The sequence below is a fragment of the Rhincodon typus genome, chromosome 25 (assembly GCF_021869965.1).
Source record: "Rhincodon typus isolate 14 chromosome 25, sRhiTyp1.1, whole genome shotgun sequence".
NCBI lineage: Eukaryota > Metazoa > Chordata > Chondrichthyes > Orectolobiformes > Rhincodontidae > Rhincodon > Rhincodon typus.
The window spans coordinates 34,696,657-34,716,838 of NC_063356.1; the positions used below are offsets into that span (position 1 = coordinate 34,696,657).

The 20,182-nt window shown below is 38.1% G+C and overlaps 1 protein-coding gene across 6 annotated transcripts; it reads left to right on the forward strand.

The window, feature by feature from the left end:
- Positions 1–413: 413 nt before the first annotated feature.
- LOC109913837 (proline/serine-rich coiled-coil protein 1-like) lies at positions 414–17,129 on the forward strand. 6 transcript variants are annotated; one of them, XM_048612045.1, is made up of 9 exons: positions 414–526; positions 5,765–5,833; positions 7,965–8,022; positions 8,957–9,560; positions 9,794–9,953; positions 10,294–10,629; positions 10,984–11,080; positions 13,013–13,071; positions 14,759–17,110. In XM_048612045.1, the coding sequence occupies exons 2-9, from the start codon at positions 5,812–5,814 to the stop codon at positions 14,890–14,892; spliced, it is 1,470 nt and encodes a 489-aa protein (XP_048468002.1). In that variant the 5' UTR covers positions 414–526; positions 5,765–5,811; the 3' UTR covers positions 14,893–17,110. The 6 variants fall into 6 exon arrangements, with proteins under 6 accessions (XP_048468002.1, XP_048468007.1, XP_048468003.1 ...); XM_048612046.1 differs by having other exon boundaries at positions 449–533; XM_048612048.1 differs by lacking the exon at positions 414–526 and adding an exon at positions 546–717.
- Positions 17,130–20,182: the final 3,053 nt, after the last annotated feature.

Sequence of the window (20,182 nt, forward strand, 5' to 3'; positions counted from 1 at the left end):
AGAGGTCTAGGCCCGAAACGTCAGCCTTCCTGCTCCTCTGATGCTGCTTGGCCTGCTGTGTTCATCCAGCTCTACACCTTGTTATCTCAGATTCTCCAGCATCAGCAGTCCTACTATCTCTACAGCAACCTCTCCCTTGGTGGACAAGTGGCCCGCCTACGTCAATGATTGGCGTGATCTTCAACCAATGGCGACGTGACGCCTCGCCCCGTCAACCAATGAAAAGTTAGAAGATGTTTTGGGCCTCGAGTTGCGGGTTTCGGACTCAAAAAGTGGGAAGAAGCCGGAAATCAGGCGGCGATTTTAACCGACGTCGATTTTAACCGGCGGCGTGTCGAAACTGAGTATCGCGTTTTCAAGAAAAGGATTTGGCTCGCAACGTCCGTTGGGCGTCAGGCGTCCCGACGAATCGGAAGCGGCCCCCGGGGTCACGTGGGCTCCGTTTGAATGTGGCCCCGCCCCCAGTATCCGCTGGCGGTAGAAAACAAATAAACAACCGACTGATGAAGTGATAGATATTGTACAGGCAAGTTGTGAGTTTTTACCGATCTGTTTAACTCTTTGGGAAACTTTAGTGCGGCACGAAACAGTTGCCGGAATCACTTAATGTTCTGGCGATGTGGGGAGGTCACTGGACTCTAAATGTTACGGTTGTTGATCCTCTCTGTCGGCGGATGCTGCTTGACCAGCTGAGCTTCTCCAGCGTCTCAGTTGTGGGTGGGTTTCGTTTTTTTTAGCGTGTGTTGTTTGTTTTCAGATCCCCAGTTCTTTGTTTTGTTTCGGCGGTTGAAAGGGAGGCGAGGCTGACCTCCCCATTTGTTTGGGGGTGGAGGGTCGGGTTTCCTTTCAGCCCTTTTCCTGACGGCCGCTTGTCTCATTTGGAGAATGGTCCAGCAACCCAGAGGATCTGCAAACCACCCACCCACACACACACACACACACACACACACCCCTCCTGTCCTCGGGTTGAAGGATAATTTAATTCTGATGGACTCTAAAATGGATGACCTGGCAGTCTCCGCTGGATTGGTGAAGAATTAAGAATTGCATCAAGAAAAGCATCAAGAACTGGGCGAGTGCAACGATTATCCTGAATGCAGTATCTCCCCTTCCCACCCTTTTCCTGGGCATTTGTGGAGGGTGATGCCAGCAGACGGGGGTGCAGGGGCATCAGCAATGATGCATGCTCCTCCTCACCAAGAGTCCCCCTGCTGACTGCTCCTCTGCTGCCCTCGCCCTGTTGCCGATGCTTCTCTTCAGCCAAAGTGCTGTCCCTTGTGCAGCAGTTGATACTGCGTGCCCAAACACTGGAGATGGTGAGGTGGGCAGTGGGCACAGCTTCCTCTCTCTGGCAAGGACTGCATGGTGGCTGGTGAGGGCTGGTTGCCATGGTCTTGAAAGCTAGTGATAACAGCTTGATTGACAAGGCAATGACCTCACCTTGGGCCTGATCTTACCTCATCTGTATACTTTTCTGGGCAGAAAGGTTGGACACTTCCTCAATACTAGATCACTCATGGCAACACCATCTTGGACTGACACTGTTGTTCCCATTGATTCAAAATCTTCATGTGTGTATGTTCGTTACTTACAACATTTGCCTTCCTAACCAAGTCGATGCCTTGGAGGTTTGACTGCTTCTTCCTACACTTTGACTGCTGTTGTGCGTTCCCAGTTTGAGTCTATTACAATCTTTCTGAGAAAGCATCTCCATTTTGGTTTGTCACAAGACCAGGGATTTCCAGGAATTGATTCGGGCATTTGACCCCTTCAGGGATTTTTGAGTATACCATAAATCGTTTGTGTTGCCTCCTGGGAATTGCCTGCTAGGACTGAGTTCAGTAGAGAGCAATTAATTTTGGAGTCTGGTATCCTGCATACCAACAGGGTTAACAACTTGACAACTTGTGAAAAGTGGGAAAGTTTGCTGCCAGGCTTGTACTTGTGGGGGTTTTGCTGAAAAATCTGAGATTGGGACACTGTAGCATAGTGAGGAGAGAGAATAACTGCTGAGTTTAACAATCCTCTGATGGCAGAAATCATAGGGGTCCTCGAGTTAACACATGCAAACACAGACTGGTGCATGTGAAAATACATGATTTTAGTGACGTATGAATTCTAGGATGAAATGGGTAAAAAAAAACGAAATATGGGACAGTCCTGGAAAATCCTGAATGGTCATCCTGCGTACAATTGACACCTCCTACCCAGTGGAGCTGGTTTTGAATAATTAGCACCTTGCTGCTGAGTGTGTTAGGTTTAGAGGATCTGGATTTGGAAGATCATTTGAAGGCATCATTGTTTGTGCTTTGCAGTGCCAACTGTAAGCTATCCAAATCTCCAAAGCATGTAGGATCTTGAGGATTACTGCTGTCCAACACATCATGACCATAGTCAAAGGTCTAATATCTTGGTTCTTAGATACTGTTTCCCTCAGTTGGTCAAAGTTTGAGCTTGCATATTGCAAGTAATTATGAATTTTGTTACCTATGTCTGCCATACTCGAGAGGAAGATCCCAATAAATGGAAAATGGTCCATGTTTTACCAGGATCTTGCCACTGATCTTGTTTAGTATTTGGATAGTGAGCCATTTGTAAATCTACTTGAATGTACTAGATCCCACGTGTCTCCTAGATGTCTAGCAACAGAAACACCCTGGATTTGTATCTCCGCTCATCCTTTTCCAGAGCACCATTAATATTGTAGGCTTGAAATAGAGGCATCCTTTTCCCCATCACCCCGAAAAAGAAACAAAACCTGTAAGATGGTGCACATGATCAATCAGAACCTGTGGATGAGGAGGGGTGAACTTTACCTTAAGGTCATTATTAATTATTTAGCTCTATGTTTTAGCCATTCTGCCGTGTCTCAGTATCTTCAAAATTTCCTGTTTACGTTAGATTTTTGGCATCCACAATATTTCCTGTGATCTGAAATGGGAATTCTAGGACATTTATGTTAATAACTTTTCTACTGCAGCTGTTTCTGGTATTTCTTGTTTTATTTTTGATCTCTGCAGTATTTCCCTTTTATTGTGGTTTGCAATGGACTATCTGCAAATTTTCTAGAATATGAAGGCTGAGTGCTATCATGGCACCATACAATTATCCAGGAGATGTAATGAAGCTCCTCTGAATTCTTGGCATTTAGTATTGGTGAAGCCTGTGAATGGTGACTGCAAACTTCAAAGTAGTAATTACTGTCCTACACTGCATCCGCCCCAAAAGATTCTTTTTGAATTATGCTGCTAAGAGAAGCTGCATCTTGGACTGTCATTGAAAATGTTGGCATACACTATGTGTATTGTGATGTGAAAAAAGAATGTCTGCGCGTACTGTGTTTTCTTTGACCCAAGTTATCTTATGCATTGAAAATGTCTATGATTCTGAACCCATTGGCTTCTTAAACTTGTATTAAACATATTATGAAACTTTTCGTCCTTTCATGCATCAGTCAAACATGTGTTCTTGAAGTGGTAATGAAAACTTAAGGTTTTAAAACTATCCATCCACTCAATTTTGTTAATCTGTCATGATAGGTTTTCCTGCTAGATGCACTGGAATTAAGGTGATTCAAATCCAGATAGCCCAAAACTCTAGTTATGGTAATGTTGTCAACTGTTCCAGCTAGCTGAATAGGAAATCCAATAGAAGAATGTCCATGAAAAGAAGTTCTGGAGTAGTAACTGGATTAACTGTCTTGTGTGCACTTGTCATTGTCTGCACCAATCAATTGGAGTGGAGTTAGGCCATGCTAGACAGCAAAATGCAAGTGTGACTAAACCTGTGTCAAATAGAAAGAAATTGAATTGATACAGTAAGTGGAAAACTGGTATGAAGGAGTGACAGTGTCCACCATAAAGTTTTTCAGTCATTCTGAGACATTAGATCTGCTTCTTGGAAAAATTTGACAAGCAAGCATGCCGAATTTCTGAAAAGGATGAAAATAGCTACCTGACCTGATGCCAGAGCAGCTCGGCTGCTGTGGTTCAAAATGGCTTGAGCAGAGAACCTCTCCTGTCTAAACCTATAGGAAAGTGGAGTCACCCTGGCAAAGGCTTGCCACACGGAGTTCATTGCAGGGCTTGGTCACTGTACCGAATCAAGGCAAGACGTTGTCTTCTGTATGGTGAGGGTGTACCAGTTATGATAGATGATTGACTGCAAAATGATCTCATCCACATCCTGAATGCATCAAGAGACTCTTTTTAATGCAGATGAAACTGAACTATTTTATTGTCTTTTACCAAATCACACTCTAGATGTTTCCTCTTCAAATATTAATGGTGGAAAGTGAAGCCAAGAAACCTATCCTGCTGTGATCTGTGCTAACATGGACGGCACCAAAAAGGTGCTGCTGCTTTGATGCGAAAGTCTAAGACATCACATTGTTTTGTGAATATCAACTTATTACTGCACAGTATGAGTCTAACCAAACTGTCTGGATGATCTCCAGTATTTTTGAGGCATTGATCAGCAAGTAGAGAAAAATGTACAAATGGACAAAAAGGAAAATTACCTTTACAGACAACTGCCTCATGCACTGTGACATCACTGGCCTCAAGTCAAGCTGATGCTTTTGCCTTTCAACACCAGACAATAGATCGGGGATGATTAGATTCCTAAAAATCAACTATTGATGGCAGCTGATCTTGCATCTTTATTGATAGCTTCTGGAATATTTGCACTCCTGTTAGAGGCTACTTGCATGGAAGATGGTAACAAAAGGCAACATTGCCAACTGCTCCAACCATGTTGAGTTCAAACAGGCTGCAACTGTTCAAGATGCCAAGGAATGCAGGGGCAAGGATGGGGCCAACCAATTTGTTGATGAAGCCCTTTTTTTTCCTTCACCTGTAGAAGGATGGCACAAAAATTCCAACAGACGCACCAAATGGATGATACTGTATGTTGCACAAAGGATCTGGCAGACAAGGTGGTGGTAGATTTCATGCATTCTTCAACTGAGGAGCCAGATGACCCTGAAGGTCTGATGAATGCTCACCCATCGGTCTCTCTACCTGAAGTTGCAACGGCTGCAGAAATACAGCAAGATTTCATTTGCAGCACAAAAACACAGAAGACATGTTTAACTTCATTGACAACATGGTGGATTGTATCACGCTTGGCTGAAGACAGCACTTTACTTGGTTAAAGTTGCTGGGTTTTTCCAGAGGTAACTCTGTCTTTTACGGTACAAAGTCAGACCATTGCAAGGTATGACCAAATTGAAGAATAAAGACATTTTTCACCTATGTACTGTGTTGCTGTTTTCCTTTTGTTTTGACAGAGCATATTTGTAGGCTAATCTGGTTACATGGGGCTTCCTCAGTAATCTCAAAGCTCCACTTAGCACAAACTTGTGGATACAAACCCTCAAACTAACTTTATCATGACTTAATACTGAAAATATGGTTTGAAAATGAATGTGAAATTGCCATTCTTCTACTGTGAATTTAGATTTGACAATATGTTATACCTTGGAGGCAAAATTGCTAGTTGAATAATAGCTTTGAACTTGCAATGGCTTGAATTAGTTGGGGGAAGTAGGACTCCAAATAGAATGGAAAAATCTTTTTTGTGTCTGTTTAGTGTCTTTATGTTTAACATTTGCCGAATTTATTTTCAGATCTCTATTTTTAGGAAATGAAATCTTATAAAAATAATTTTACGATGACTGGGATGAATGGTTCAGATGTTATTTTTCATAAACTTTGGTTTAATTTACATTGAGATTGGTCTAACAGATTTTGTCTTTTATCAGAAAAAAAACATCTGTTGAGTTAACTGGAAACTTGCAATTTGAAGACAATGAATTTGACAACTGATGACGGTAATTGGAGCACTTGATGCATTTTTACTATCTATATTGGACCAGAACAATTTTGATTGCAGAAATCTCTTCAATTCTGAGCTGAATCTCCAATCTCTTTACTAGTCATTACAAAAGAACATCTCTACCTCCATAATACTAACTCCATCTATGTCACAGCTCGTCTGGCAATGATGCATTCACCTGTACCTTTCTCATTTTAATATTTCAACAAATCCAGTCTTCTCCTGTCTGACCTTATTCTCTAGTACACAATAAAATTCAGCTCATAGAATAATTTAATTTCTGTTCTTATATTCTCCATTTAAAGAGAAATTGGAAGTCATTTACTAAAAGGATGAAGCCACCGAATTAAGTTTTAAAACAAACAAATTTTATTATGTAAGCATCTAGTAAAGCAAACTATGAAATAAACAGTTTTGGATAATAACTTATACTTTACATTGAAAAGCCCAATAAAAGATTAACACAAATGCTTTGGACTAAAATCCTTAACTGAACTTGTCTTTTTTTTGTGGGTGAAGAGTTGAAACTGAATAACAGAGAAAATCTTTGGCTACTTGTCAGGTATTAAAGCTTATCCACTTTCTTTGGACCAACTCCAAATATTTTCATGACTGTCTTGTAAAGTTTGGGACTTGGCAACTCTAGCCTGAGCTTTCCTTGCAGTTTCTGCACAATGGTTTAACAGAAAACTAGGAACTCCTTGTTTCTAATAGCTTTATTTTTGGTCAATGGATATTCCACATCTCGTAGCAAATCCCTTTCCTGGGCTTACAAACTAGCTTATCTGTTTAAAGCTCTAACATCCAAGACCTTCAAACTTGCTGCTTGTTTTCACAACAATTGTTACAATAGCTTCTTCCTTTAGATCCAAGCTTAGCAAATCTACCAATCTGTGTAACCTCTGCAACTTCTCATGTATGTTCTCCACGGTGAGCATGAATGTTAATATTTTCTCTGCTTAAGGTAAAGGCCCAGTTAAGACATTTCTTTTACTGTTTGCTTAGTGAGTTGCAAGTTACAAAAGGCTATGGCTGAACTATCCTGTGTGCTCCTATAGGCAAGTGCACATCAACAAATTAGAACAAAAGAACCACCTTTAAACCCCACTGCCCATCTCTGCAACATGGCATGCTTGTTCAACAAACTGTGGTCTTTTCAGCACTGTAGCATCAGTCCAAAACCTGTTTTCTGGTATACCTTCCTGAAGCAGCTCTGCCTCTGTATTTCCCTTTCTTCCTTTTTGGTCCTTCTTAAATAGCACTGCTTTATGTCCTTGTTTCATTTTTTTTTGTGTGTCTTGCAGTTATTGGAAAAACATACCTTTTAGGTGCTATTCTGTGTTATTTTGTATAACTTGTGGGTGAGGCAACACGAACGCAGAGTTGATGTAATCTTATGCATGTTTAATTTGCCTTAATCTTTACCATTTGTTATTTAAAAGTTTAGTATGCTCATGGTACTAATCAGTTACAGAAATACCCCATCATGTCTGTTTATAATTTCATTAATCTTCTTTCTTCCTGATATGTAATTGGTTCTATTTATGTTCTTTGGGTCTTTTATTTACCTTTATTCTGTTACTCAATCAAGCAGCACAGCTATTAAGTGTGGAGTTTTTGTAACTTTCAAAGTATGTACTAGGAATGATGTTGGGTGTATTTTCGCTATGTCAGTTGCAGTGATCCAAGAAAATGACCTTTTCATGAGAATGGGTAATAAATACAAGTCTTGCTAGCAATACCCATTTTTCTTGTATTCCCCCCCCACTCCTCCTCCTTTATTTGTGGTTAGTTAACTGATTATCTTGTTAATGCATTTGCTTTTATTGGAGCCTTGCTGTGTACTACTGCCTGTGTAAGAACAGCAACTGCACTTTGCATTTTAAACCTTGGTCTGCAAGCTGCCTTGTGACATCTTGAGGACGTCAGAAAGTATAAATGCAAGCTCACCTGCTTGTTGTTTTGAGTCTGAAGCAATAATGTTTATGCATTTTTACAATGAAATACCAAAATGCTTCACGGTGGATTATCTTTTGATTTGTAAATCTTGAAGTTTAGCATTTAAATTATGACATTTTTGTACAGTAATTTGAAACAAAATTTAAAATATTTTCTTTTCCTGCTAGATGCTAACTTCATAACTGAAGAAACATTTGATTTTGGAATTGGTTTCCCAACTGAAAGGTAAAAGCTTACTGATTTGTTATATTGTGTATTGTTGTAGTGCTTGTCACTTTGGAAATGTACTTTTTGCCAGTTTAGTGGTGAAGAAAGTTTTGGGAGCATGTTTTAATTATCAGCATTTGAAACAGCACATACCTTTTTTTTTTAAAGTTTGTAATTGCACATCTTGTCTATAGCTTACACCTTTTTCCGAAAGTGCCATGCATTGACCTGTTGTATTAAGTGCAACTAAGCAGTGCCATAGAAAGCCTGCTTATGTTTTGTGTTGTCCTATTGTTCATTTCATGAATAATCAACTATTATTAATGTTTGGGGTATCTTTTGCTATTACATACTTGAAGCATTAACATCTTTCTGACACTCCAAGACACTTAGCACTGTAGTTCAACTTAGTTTATTTTTGTTTTATATGTCTGGTACTTAGTTTTTGTTTTGTCTATTCAAACTTCCTTATGTAATGTATTCTAGGTTATAGAGTCATACAGCACAAAAACAGACTCTTCGGTTCAATTCGTCCATGCCAACCAAATTTCCGAAACTAAACTAGTCCCACTTGCCTGCGTTTGGCCCATATCCCTCTTTCCTTTGCATGTACCTATCCAAATGACTTTTAAATGTTGTAACTGCATCTGCCACTTCCTCTGGCATTTCATTCCACATTTGAACCACCCTCTGTGTGAAAATGTTGCCCCTCGGGTCCCTTTTAAATCTTTCTTCTTTCTAAAAATATGCCTCCTAGTTTTGAACTTCCCCACCCTAAGGAAATTACCTTTACTATTCACCTTCTCTATGCCCGTTGTGATTTCATAAACCTGTATATACATAGGGTATTTTTCTAATGGGTTTGGAGAATTTGTCAGTTATTGATCAAGTAAATTGCGCATAGTGCTTTGGTTCAATCCATAATTTAATTCATATTTTTCTGCTCATACAGCCAAGAATCATTGCTTGAAACTGACCCTGAAGAAGTTTTAATTGCTCCAATCAGGCATTCTGAGAGGTGTGTTGCTATGGGAATTGATGTGAACTGTAATAATGGAAATCAGCAGAAAACAAATGAAGCCGTGCTGAAGTGGAGTCCACTAAGTGCAGAAAAACTCGTAGAAATAGTAAAGGAAGCAAATCGTCTGGCAAATCAATTTGAAAAATGTGCTTTGAAGGAGAAGGAAAATGCAAAAATACAGGGAAGAGAGGACAGAAGTGGCAATGACCGATCAAAATTGGAAAAAGAATCCAAAGCCAAAATCAGACTTCTACAAGATAACAGAACGTGTAAAAAAAGTCCTCGAAGTCCAAGGAGAGATACATTTTTTGTGTTGGATAGCCCAAATAAGGCTCTTCTTCCTTCTGTGAATCTTCAGGTTATAAATGAAAACAGCCCAATCGCTAACACCGGACATGTACATCCCATTGAACATGAAATCAGCAACTCCAGAATAGGTTTGACCAGTGAGTCTGAACGAATAACCACCAACAAACCAATGCAAACAAAGGAAGGTAACCTATCTACAGAAATCAAGCAAGCAGCTGTTAAGAAGGTGCTATATTTCACTTAGTTTTGAACATATTAGGTATACAGAAATACAATTTTTGCATTTAACGATAGTAGAATTGCTAAAATAATAACCACTGCAGTTGCCATATCTTTTACCAAAATCATACTCTGCTTTCCGGTAGGAAAATAGTTTTGCTTTGTTCATTTTTCCAAGCTACTACCAACTAAACGTTTACACTATTACCATTTGTTGGTATTTTTTTCTTCTTTTTGTAGCAATCAATGCTGTCCAAACCATCTGGTTTGAAACTTCCATCTGGTTTTAACAGGAAAGGAAATATGCATTCGCTATCTCCGTCCAAACCCTACCAATATCCTAAAAAGGATTCAGTGCATGCACCCTTGTCCTCTACAGGGCATCTAAAGCAAACCAGAGGTAAGTGTCCTTAAAGATGTTATAGTTATTTACATCGCATGTACACAAAACACGATTAAACCTATGTTACTCAGCTAAAATAGCTGCTATTCATGGCAACATGGTTTTTAAGCAGACCCAGAAAATGGTTAACAGTATTTAGTCATTTTGGATTCATTCATTCATTGCATATATCAGTTCCTTTTGTTGATTGGTTGCCTTGATTTTTACAGTAACTTATCTGTTGTGTGGTAGCAAAAGGCTTTAAAATTGAAGTTAATTGTAAATGCTTGCTGACTGATTTACACTTAGGCAAATGGAGGAGGGAAGGAAATATAAAATTTTTTGACTATCGTCATAGGTGCATCATTAAACAATCCAGAAAATCGTTCTGGAAAGAGTACCATTTTGCACAGCAAACAAAGTAAAGAGAAAGCCCCAATGATATCAGAGACCAAGATGCATAGTTCATCGATCTCTTTTAAACACTCTGCTGATGCCAACAGTAAGCTACTTTCAAGTGCTAACAAAGCTTCTAGCAAGGAGATCAGTCAAATACAACCACCAAGCAAGATTCCTCCTGGAAACAGATTGAGACCTGGATCTGTCTCATCTATTCGCACTGGGAATAAAAACGAAAGAGCCAGTTCAGCTGTGCTTAAAGGGAAAGGATCAGAAAGACCACTCAAAACCACAGGTAAGAGGTTTTTTTATGTGAGACATTTCTGTTTTTCCTAAAAAAACAATGCAATTGTAAAACTGAAAGAGGTAGACCTGTCTAGCGATTTGCGGCATAAGAATTTCTTCCTCAGCAGTTTATCTATTTATGTAGGGATTTTCTCAACTTCTGGATTAACTTTCCAATGAAAATGATATATTAAAATTTAATGCTTAAAGTATGGAATGTCCTGTGGAGCAATAAACATTATGCCTTATTTGAGAAGGGAGGAGAAAACACTGTTGTTTCTTATCTTGATTATGCTTCTGCTGTATTTGAGGCTGCAGTCATTTTACTCCATCTTATGGTAGATTACTTTCCTGTTTCTTTTAGTTACTTCAACTAAGCATCTGAATTCTACTGTATGTGCTTCAGCGAGCCAAATTAAGTCTCAGCCTGAGAAAGCCACTTCAAGTAATGTTGTAAAAAGGTAATGTTTCATCAGTAGGTTTAAATTACTGAGAGTTTTATGGAACTGTATGTGAGAAGCAATTTGTTACTTTACTTGAATCACTTTGGAATCTCTTTTCTGTTTGCACACACAAACCAATTTAGTTAATGATATGAGTCTAGTTGAGTGTTGCTGAAAAAGGCATAAGCTTTCGCAGCTTTTTGTCTTGCACCCAGTAGGACAGAAATGCAAAAATACCAAATTTCAAAGGGAGCAAACTAAACTGTATGAGAACTGGTGCTGAAGTGAATTCTGCTATGAAGAATATATCAGAGTATTTAACCCCAAACTTTAGTTTAAATTCCAACTAGGCAAGGCAACTCTAGTCAAGGCTTTGTGACGAATGCAGTAGGGAATGTCCTGCCCAAACTTTTTTTCGTGAAAGAAAGAGGTGTAATGCGTAGAAGTTAATGAGCAATTCCGTTTCCAAAAGATGAAGCCCTACTGGTAATGTGTAGCTTCCACATTGTGTAAGCATGAGGCTTAGTGTGAACCCAGTAATACATTGGTAATTATTTTGATCCTAGCACACTCAGGATTTTTTAGTAGTGCTGATCAGTCATGGAATTATAACTAATATTGGGCACCATGTTCTGAGCTTTGCAAACACTGTCTGATTGATGTGGTCAGACTGCCTGTTGTGAACAATTAAAGACACACATGCTGTTTGCTGAGGTGTTTTAAGGCACTTGTATATATTTTCTAATCAACCTGTCCTGTGACATTATTGCACACCTCTGGAGCAGGTGGGACTTGAACCTGGATCTCCTGGCCCAGACGTAGGGGCATACCACTGCACTACAAGAGGCTCAGACATTAAGGCAATTATAACACTCAACCTAATGGTCTGCAACCCACGCTCAATCTACTAATGAGTTCTCTACTACTGCAAGTCTACCTTGTGTCCTGTTCCTGCATGCAGTCATTTTTTCAGTGGATTTCATGTTGCCTGCATAATTCTTTTGGTCTCATTTAATTGCAAAGAAGCAGAATATGCTCATTTAAGCAAAATGTGATTACAAAGTAGATAATGTCCTTTTGAAGTACTGTAGACACATAATTTTACATTTAAATGACTGACTGGATTTCTGGGGATTGTTGTTTTTTTTTCAAAAAGAAAGGAAAGGGTGCAACTTTGGCACTAGTTTTTGTTAAGGCACACAAAGCTTTAGGAAGCAAGGTTAAGTTTCAAGCAGTGAATTATTGTTTTGCTTTCCTCCGAATTGCATAAACATGAACAATGTTGATTAAGCTTTTTAAATAAATTACAAGCATATGTATATATTTGTGATAGTACATAAAAATATATCCAAAACCCCTTCACTTGCTAATTTTTCATTGTACATGCCATTTTCATTATAGAAAACAGAAGTTTTAAATGTAAGATAACAAGGTGTAGAGCTGAATGAACACAGCAGGCCAGGCAACATCAGAGGAGCAGGAAAGCTGATGTTTCGGTCCTAGACCCTTCTTCAGAAATGGGTCTAGGCCTGAAACGTCAGCTTTCCGGCTCCTCTGACGCTGCTTGGCCTGCTGTGTTCATCTAGCTCTACACCTTGTTATCTCAGATTCTCCAGCATCTGCAGTTCCTACTATCTCTGAAACAGTTTTAAATGTAATTGGAGAATGAACAATCTATGTGAAACATATGTCATTACATTTATCAAAGGTATTGGTAGAAGTATGTATTTGATCCTGCAGCTTGAAATTTATTAAAAGGAGCAAGCTGAGTTAAAAATACGATACCAAGAGTAATTATATTCTCGGTAGACCAGTGAGTGATATTATTATGCTCAACTTCAACAAATTGAGTTCCAAACTGTCCCAGTTTTAACCTGGCAATTAGTGCTGCTTACTAACTTTTTTGTTTTTGTATTTGGTACTTATTTTCTGGGTTAATATCTTATTTAGGTTTAGCATTACAGACTTGTGTTGCTCATCTTGGTGTGAAGAGGACCCAGTATATGGAGGTTAGTTTATTTTCAGAAAGAGGTAATACAGTAGATGTCCTGGGCATGTGAATAATTGTAAATCTTTTACAACAAGTTAACCCAACTTCATTTTTAACATTTGATTCAGATGAGAACTAATACTTCAGTTTTAAATGAGACCACTCTATATGTTTAAAATAGTCAAAGTCACAGCTAACAAAAAGCCGTGAAGTTCCAGCAGTAAATGAGCTGAAGCAGGTATGGCAGCAGGCATGGTATTGGAGATGGAAATAAGTGTTTTAGTGAAGCTACACACACATGGTTAGAGGTGAAATACAGTTCGTGAATAGTATTGTTCCGCCTAAGACAGTGGCTAGTGAGAGAGGTGGAGTTGGTGGCTAGCAAATGGGTTTGTGATCTTCAACCTTGCGTTGAGTGAAAGGAAATTTCTGCTTGGTGTTGGACAATCAGCACGACAAATGAGACAATGGGCGTCAAGAAGTAGTGGGAAGGTAGAGTTGAATATTATTGGGCATGTGGAAACTGGTGCTTTTTTTTGATGCGAAGGGACAACATGTAGTTGAGAAATAGGAGGCCAGCAATCTCTTTGGGGACCAGAGAAAATGATGCAGGAGTGGAAAGGGAAGCCAATGTAGGTGATTCTTTGGCTACAGTTGAATAGATTAAGAATGGATTTATATGAGCATTGTTTCACTTAGCTGAACAACCACTGGTGAGATATCAGAAGAAGCTGTGGTTGCCTTGTCAAAGGCCACAAACTGATGGGAAGGAAATGAGGGTTAGTATACCTTTGTTACAAAAACATAACTCAAGTTTTTGACTTTCCGTGGTTGTTAACTTGCAGACTCTCTGAAAATTAGGCATAGCTTTGCTTTTTAGGTTCATTTCCATTTAGAACTAGCATGCATGTTGGGAGCTTTGTCATTCCACCTTGCTGGACTAAATCTACACAGATTTCATTTTGATTTTGCTAAGTTTGAAGTAGTACAGATTTTACTGGACTTTTTCACAATACACTACTTAACGTTAATTTTACTGCAAGTTTCATTGTTTTGTGCTTTGAAGTTTATGGCTTACTCGTTTAGATTATGATCAATTTTATATTTCACGTAAAATTATACTTACCTCAAATTTGTCACTTGCTTATATAATTCTACATAATTTTTGGAATTTTTTTTCATCCCTTGATGGAGGGTCTTAATGTTCGTGATAAAATACTGGTACAATTTAGATATTAGCTTTGCCTCAATGTTAGCAATACTCCATAATACACTTGAGCACTTAATCTAAGCTGATTTTTTTTCAGTGCTATATTAGTGTAAATATGAAATAGCTAAGTTTTTAAAGCTTGAAAGAATCGAATTCAGTAAAACAATTCTAAACAACATGAATGCAAAGCGCGTTTTATCTGAAAGAGGTTGAGACTTCAAGTTAATTGCTATGTCTTAAACACTCCATTATGGATTTTTGTTTACATTTCGCTATGCAACATGCAACCCAAGTGCGGCAGAATGGCAGTTTGAACCTGGATGTAATGTTCATTGCAAAATATATGTAGTTTGCATTAGGAACCACCTTCATCAAGTGTAGAAGATGCGCTGCAGGCCTGTTCTCACATTTTACATAACAGCTTATTACATGTTTTAAAATATATTGTATATTTCATTGTCTATAATTTCCAAATTAAGTCTTCTTTCTTTTTCAGATGATTTGTTATGGCATTCAATGAGTACAGAATGTGAAGATGTTTTCTTTCTTGCATTTCTAACTAACCTGTGTACTGAGAATTTATTAAAACTTTTACTGTGGAATGTTGTGGCCTTTCTCCAAAGGGAGTAGATTTGGAAGCGGAAAGGACTGAAACCTGTCTATACAAAAAATGAAATTTTAATGGTTTTAGGATTAAGTTTCAAACCTTTTTCTTTGGTATTTCACTTAAAAGTTATTTTTAAAACGGAAGCTATGTAACACTAAAAAAAGTGACATTGATTTTTGTTTAGCTATCTCATTTATGAGTCATAAACTATGAATTGTAAAAATATATCTTAAAGCTCAACTTTTTACCTTTTTATCTTGGCTGCGTCATCACCGGCACAAGATTAGTTTTGAAACATGCAGAAATCCTAGTAAATGTATTTGTAAAGTCTGAGACTGTGGTGCATGACTTTTCTAATCTTCATGTCCTTTTTATTTCACTTATCACATACTTCACTGGAGGAATTTCAAGAGATTAAAACTGGTTAAAACTGATCCATGAAGAAATGGTTTTACAAAAGTCTGTTAAATGTACCTTTATGAACTGCCATTCACTAATATTGCCAGGTATTGTAAAATGAGCAAATTAAGGTAGGAAGTTCACAAATGTAACTCTGTTTCAAGAAAGAAAGGAAAACTGGGAACATGGTACGTGAGTTGTTGGAAAATGAGAGTCTTAACTTCCATTAGAACAAGTCAACATGCTTGAAAGGGAAATCCTGTTTGACAGATTTACTAGCTTTTTGAAGTTATAACGAATTGAATGGATGATGGACAACCTTCTATGTAGTATACCTGGATTTCTAAAAAGGTTTCAATAAGGTGTCCCAGAAAAGATTAATGGCAAGATAAGGGCTCACAGAACTGATAAGATATTAACTAGGATAGAGGATTCTTTAATGGACCCAAAACAGGACATTTTCATATTGTACGCCATGACTTGAAGTGCCACAAGTATAACTGTTGGTGTCTCAGCTATTTACTGAAGGAGGACACAGGCTACAATTAGCTATAGACAAGTTAATCGAGTGGGTGGCAAGCTGGCAGATGAAGTCTATTGTGGATATGTGAAGTTACTGACTTGCCATGCAAGAATAACCAAGTGGAATATATTTTTTGAAAGATGTGAAAATTGTAAATGCTGATGTTCAGAGACTTGTGTACTTATACAAGAAAATAGGAGAGCAAGTGGTATGTTGGCCCTTATTTGCAAGGGGATTGAAGTACAACAATAAGAGTCTTCCCACTAGTGAACTGGGCTTTGATGAAAGCACATTGGAATACTCTGTGCAGTGTTGTGCGCTCTTTCTGTCTAAATGAGGATTTTCATAAATCTTGCAAAGGAGGAGCTGGTACAGCAAAGCTTCACTAGATTGGCTACTGGGATGAGGACTTTGTCCTATGACAAGAAGATGAGCAAATTTAGTCTTATTTTCTCCAATTCAGAGGGGAAAAAAAAAGTGTGGATTTTATTGGATTTGATAGGCTGGATGCTGACCGATTGTGTCCACTGGTCAGCAAAACAAAAACATGCACACTCTCAGGAGAAGAGGTAGATTATTTAGGACTGAGATGAGAAAATAAAAACTTCACCATGAAGAGACGTGAATCTTTGTAATTCTCTAACACCACAGGATTGTGCATTTCCATTGTTGAATACATTTAAGGCTTAGATTTTTTTTGGTATCTCAGGGAACCCAGGAATACAGGAGAGCAGGTAAAAAAGAAGAGTTGAAGTCAGATATAACCCATGATCCTATTGAATGATGGAGCAGACTCACCGGGCCTTATGGTTGATTCCTGCTCCTTTCCTTTTATGTTTGGATACATTGGTTTTAGTACAGGAATAGAAATTGAATTCAAATTTTGAAAGTTATGGGTTAGTACCAGGTAAAACAAACCAAATGCAATTTAATGGTAATATACATTAATCTGCCCATTGACATTTGTCAGGGAATGGAACTTGCTCCCTTCTAGTTTAACCCATGTGGTTTACTTTTACTGTCCTCGCAATGTGTTCGGGTTGTTTTATGGACATACACACTAAAATAAGCACCACATACTTTTGTACGATAGATTTGTTTTTGTAAGATTTGGTTCTTTAGATACAGTTCTATGAAGCTTTTTGTTTCTGTTTTGATATGATGGATCACATTGTATTTTGTTGTGTAATAAATACAATTAATCTTTGTTTAAAATTACAGTAAATGTGTTTTGTAGCAAATAGTTGTGGCTGTTTTATTTTGTAACTTGTATTTAATAAGGTGCAAGTATCATGTATTTCCCAACGCAATAGACTAAATAAAATTACATCAAAGCAGCTGTTTGGCTACAGTTGTTGTGGGATATCAGCTTTTTATTCTCTTTGACTATCACTTTGCAATGGAAGTTACTATGAATATGAGGTAAACCCTTGTGGTATTCCATCTAGATAGATGAATACTGACTGGGATACCAGTAGGCTGTACAAAATATCAACCTAAAAGGAAAGGGCTAACTGGTGCTTTGGGTTGGCTTTCACCTAGACAGTGACATTCCCATTTCATAAATCAATTTTTTTTAAAACAGTCATTAGAAAATAATTTGCTTTTGTCTAGTGTCTTTCTTGGCCTCAAGTTTTTTTTAAAATTTAAGATCTACAGAGAAAAGTGTGCACAACAAGAAAAATAACGAGATAATTGGCTACAATCATCCATTCTGGGTCAGAATCACTTTGTCTGAGATAGCTACCTAGCTTCTTGCCGTCTTTCTTTTGGCCTGGCCTCCAGTGCAGGATCCACCCCATCAGAATGCAGCTAACCACACAGAGCATCAGACTGAACCTTTGTAAGGTTCATTTCCCCTTTTTTACAGCACCATCTGTTGTATTCCACTAACGAAGCCTCTGTTGAGAAGGTAAGTTCATTAAGTCAGTGAGTGAAGGGGTAGTGTGTGAGTCAAGTGGTATGGTTTATTGGAGGTGTGTCACGAAGTGATTGGGAAGGTCTGTTGGTTTGCGGTGGAGCTAAGTTTTATAGTTACCAAGGAGCTGGAGCTGGTTTAAGTTCTTGACCTTTTCTGGGTAAATACACAGGTAAGTGACTGGAAATCCTAAAGTGTCCAACTCAAATCAGAATTGGAAACTTATGAGGATTCCAGGCACAGGGTAATTGGCCATTGGAAATTTAAACTTCCTAGGCAATTCCCACTTTGTGGGTCAGGACAGTATGCATCTTTGAGTCCCTTTAATCTCCAACATCTGTATAATTTGGGTAGGAATGTGTCACTATAACAAATTTGAACTTAACATGAATTAGTTTTAAATATTCTCTTAAATTCAACCAAGTCTATTATTAGTGTGTTAGAGATAGTATTACAGGAAAATAAACTATTTTCTATGGTTTTCTTCCTTTTAGGTAGAGGTTAGATCCTTGGGTGGTCTTAAATTTTAACAAGAGCAAGACTGAAGTGCTTAAACCACATATATAAATAAATATATTGCCATGTATGTGTTTCTTTTTATATGGAGTTAGGCAATTTAGATAGAAGCAAATGAAAATTTTGATTTTCTGCCTGAACTCTTCAGATGGTTATTAACAAAAGGCTTTTAAAAATAATACAATGTAAGTAACTTACTGCATCTGCTCACATAACCAGATGGGGTGGCTTTGGCTATATCTTATGAGCATGTTTACACATTCAAATGTTATACAGACCTATAAAATCATCTTTTCTGTTTGTTAAGGGAATCAATTATAGTTGAACTGAAGGGAAGAAAAGACAACTGTAGATCCATGTCTGCCCGGGTGCAGTACCTGTGTAGCATTAAATACAAGAACAAGAGTAAGCTTTCAACCCATAGAGTCTGCCCTGCCATTCAATAGCATTGATAATGTTCATCACACTACTACTTTCCCACATTATTTCTATGATCCACTAAAGTCATTTCTGGTTGAACCTACTCAATGATTGCACATTCACAGCCCTCTGGGACAAAGAATTTGAAAGATTTCTCAACTTCGGAAGGAAGGAGTACCTCCTACTCTTCAATCTTAAATGGTCTTGTCCTTATCTGGAGATTGTCTCCTGGTTCTAAAATCATAAATCAGGGGAAACATCCCATCTATATCTACCCTGTCACACATTAAGAATATAATGAAATAGAAAACAATGACCCAGCTTCTTTCATCTCTCGTAATAAAACAAATACTATTCCAAAGGTAAATCCCATAGCCCTCTGCACTCTTTTTAATGGCAAGTATATCCTTCCTCAAACAAGGAGAGTAAAACTGTACACAATACTCAATGTGATGTCTCACCAAATCTCTGCAGTTAGCCATCTTGTGTAGTCAAATCCCTTGTAAAATTGCAAAAACTACATGCTAGTTTTTAGTAACTCATGGATAAGGACACTCTGATCCTTTTGAACATCTGCATGCCCAATCTCTTCGCATTTAAGAATTATTCTGCCTTAGATTGTTTTATTACCAAATTGAAAAAAAAATCTTATTTGCATTATATTCCAGCTGTCATGTTCTAATCCATTCAGTTAACTTGTCCAAATTCTCTGAGACCCTTTTTGCACTGTCCTAACAACTTATGTTCCCACCCAGTTTGGCACCAGTCGATTTGGAAATATTACAATTGGTTTCCCACATCCAAGTCATTTATGTAGTTAGTTAACAGCTATAGACCTAGTACTGTTTCTTGCAGTGCTAGTGACCACTGCGGTAATGTGCTGTAAATTGAGCCCACCTGTTTTTGAAGTCATACCAAATATTAATTTTCTTTTTGAAAGAGTTTGCACAATATCCCAATTTATCTGACTCTCAGACCAAGATTGATAAAAAGCATGGACCATGCTTCTGTGCTTAGAATAAATAATTCTTGACACCTAATTAGACTATAGGTACAAAGAACAGAAATAAACCATTTGAACTAACATTACTAACTAATCCCCCTGTAATTTCCTAAAACAGCACCCCCCCGCCCCCCACAAACAAACAAATAGGTAAAAAAGATTATTGGTAGAGGGGAAAAAATATTGGAAAATCTGTTCAGTGGTCTTACAACATAGAACATTACAGCCCAGTACAGGCCCTTCGGCCCTTGATGTTGCGCCGACCTGTGAAACAAATCTGAAGCCCATCTAACCTAAACTATTCCATTATCATCCATATGTTTATCCAATGACCATTTAAATGCCCTTAACGTTGGCGAGTCTAATATTTTTGCAGGCAGGGCATTCCACGCCCTTACTACTCTCTGAGTAAAGAACCTACCTCTGACATCTGTCCTATATCTATCACCCCTCAATTTAAAGCTATGTCCCCTCGTGCTAGCCATCACCATCCAAGGAAAAAGGCTCCCACTGTCCACCCTATCTAATCCTCTG

What these genes read in the sequence shown, in the direction of transcription:
- LOC109913837 (XM_048612045.1), top strand. Translation starts at nt 5,812, where the DNA reads ATGAATTTGACAACTGATGACG. An exon ending in GAATTTGACAACTGATGACG is followed by an intron (nt 5,834 to 7,964) that starts GTAATTGGAGCA and finishes TTTTCCTGCTAG; the next exon opens with ATGCTAACTTCATAACTGAA. An exon ending in GCATCTAAAGCAAACCAGAG is followed by an intron (nt 9,954 to 10,293) that starts GTAAGTGTCCTT and finishes CTATCGTCATAG; the next exon opens with GTGCATCATTAAACAATCCA.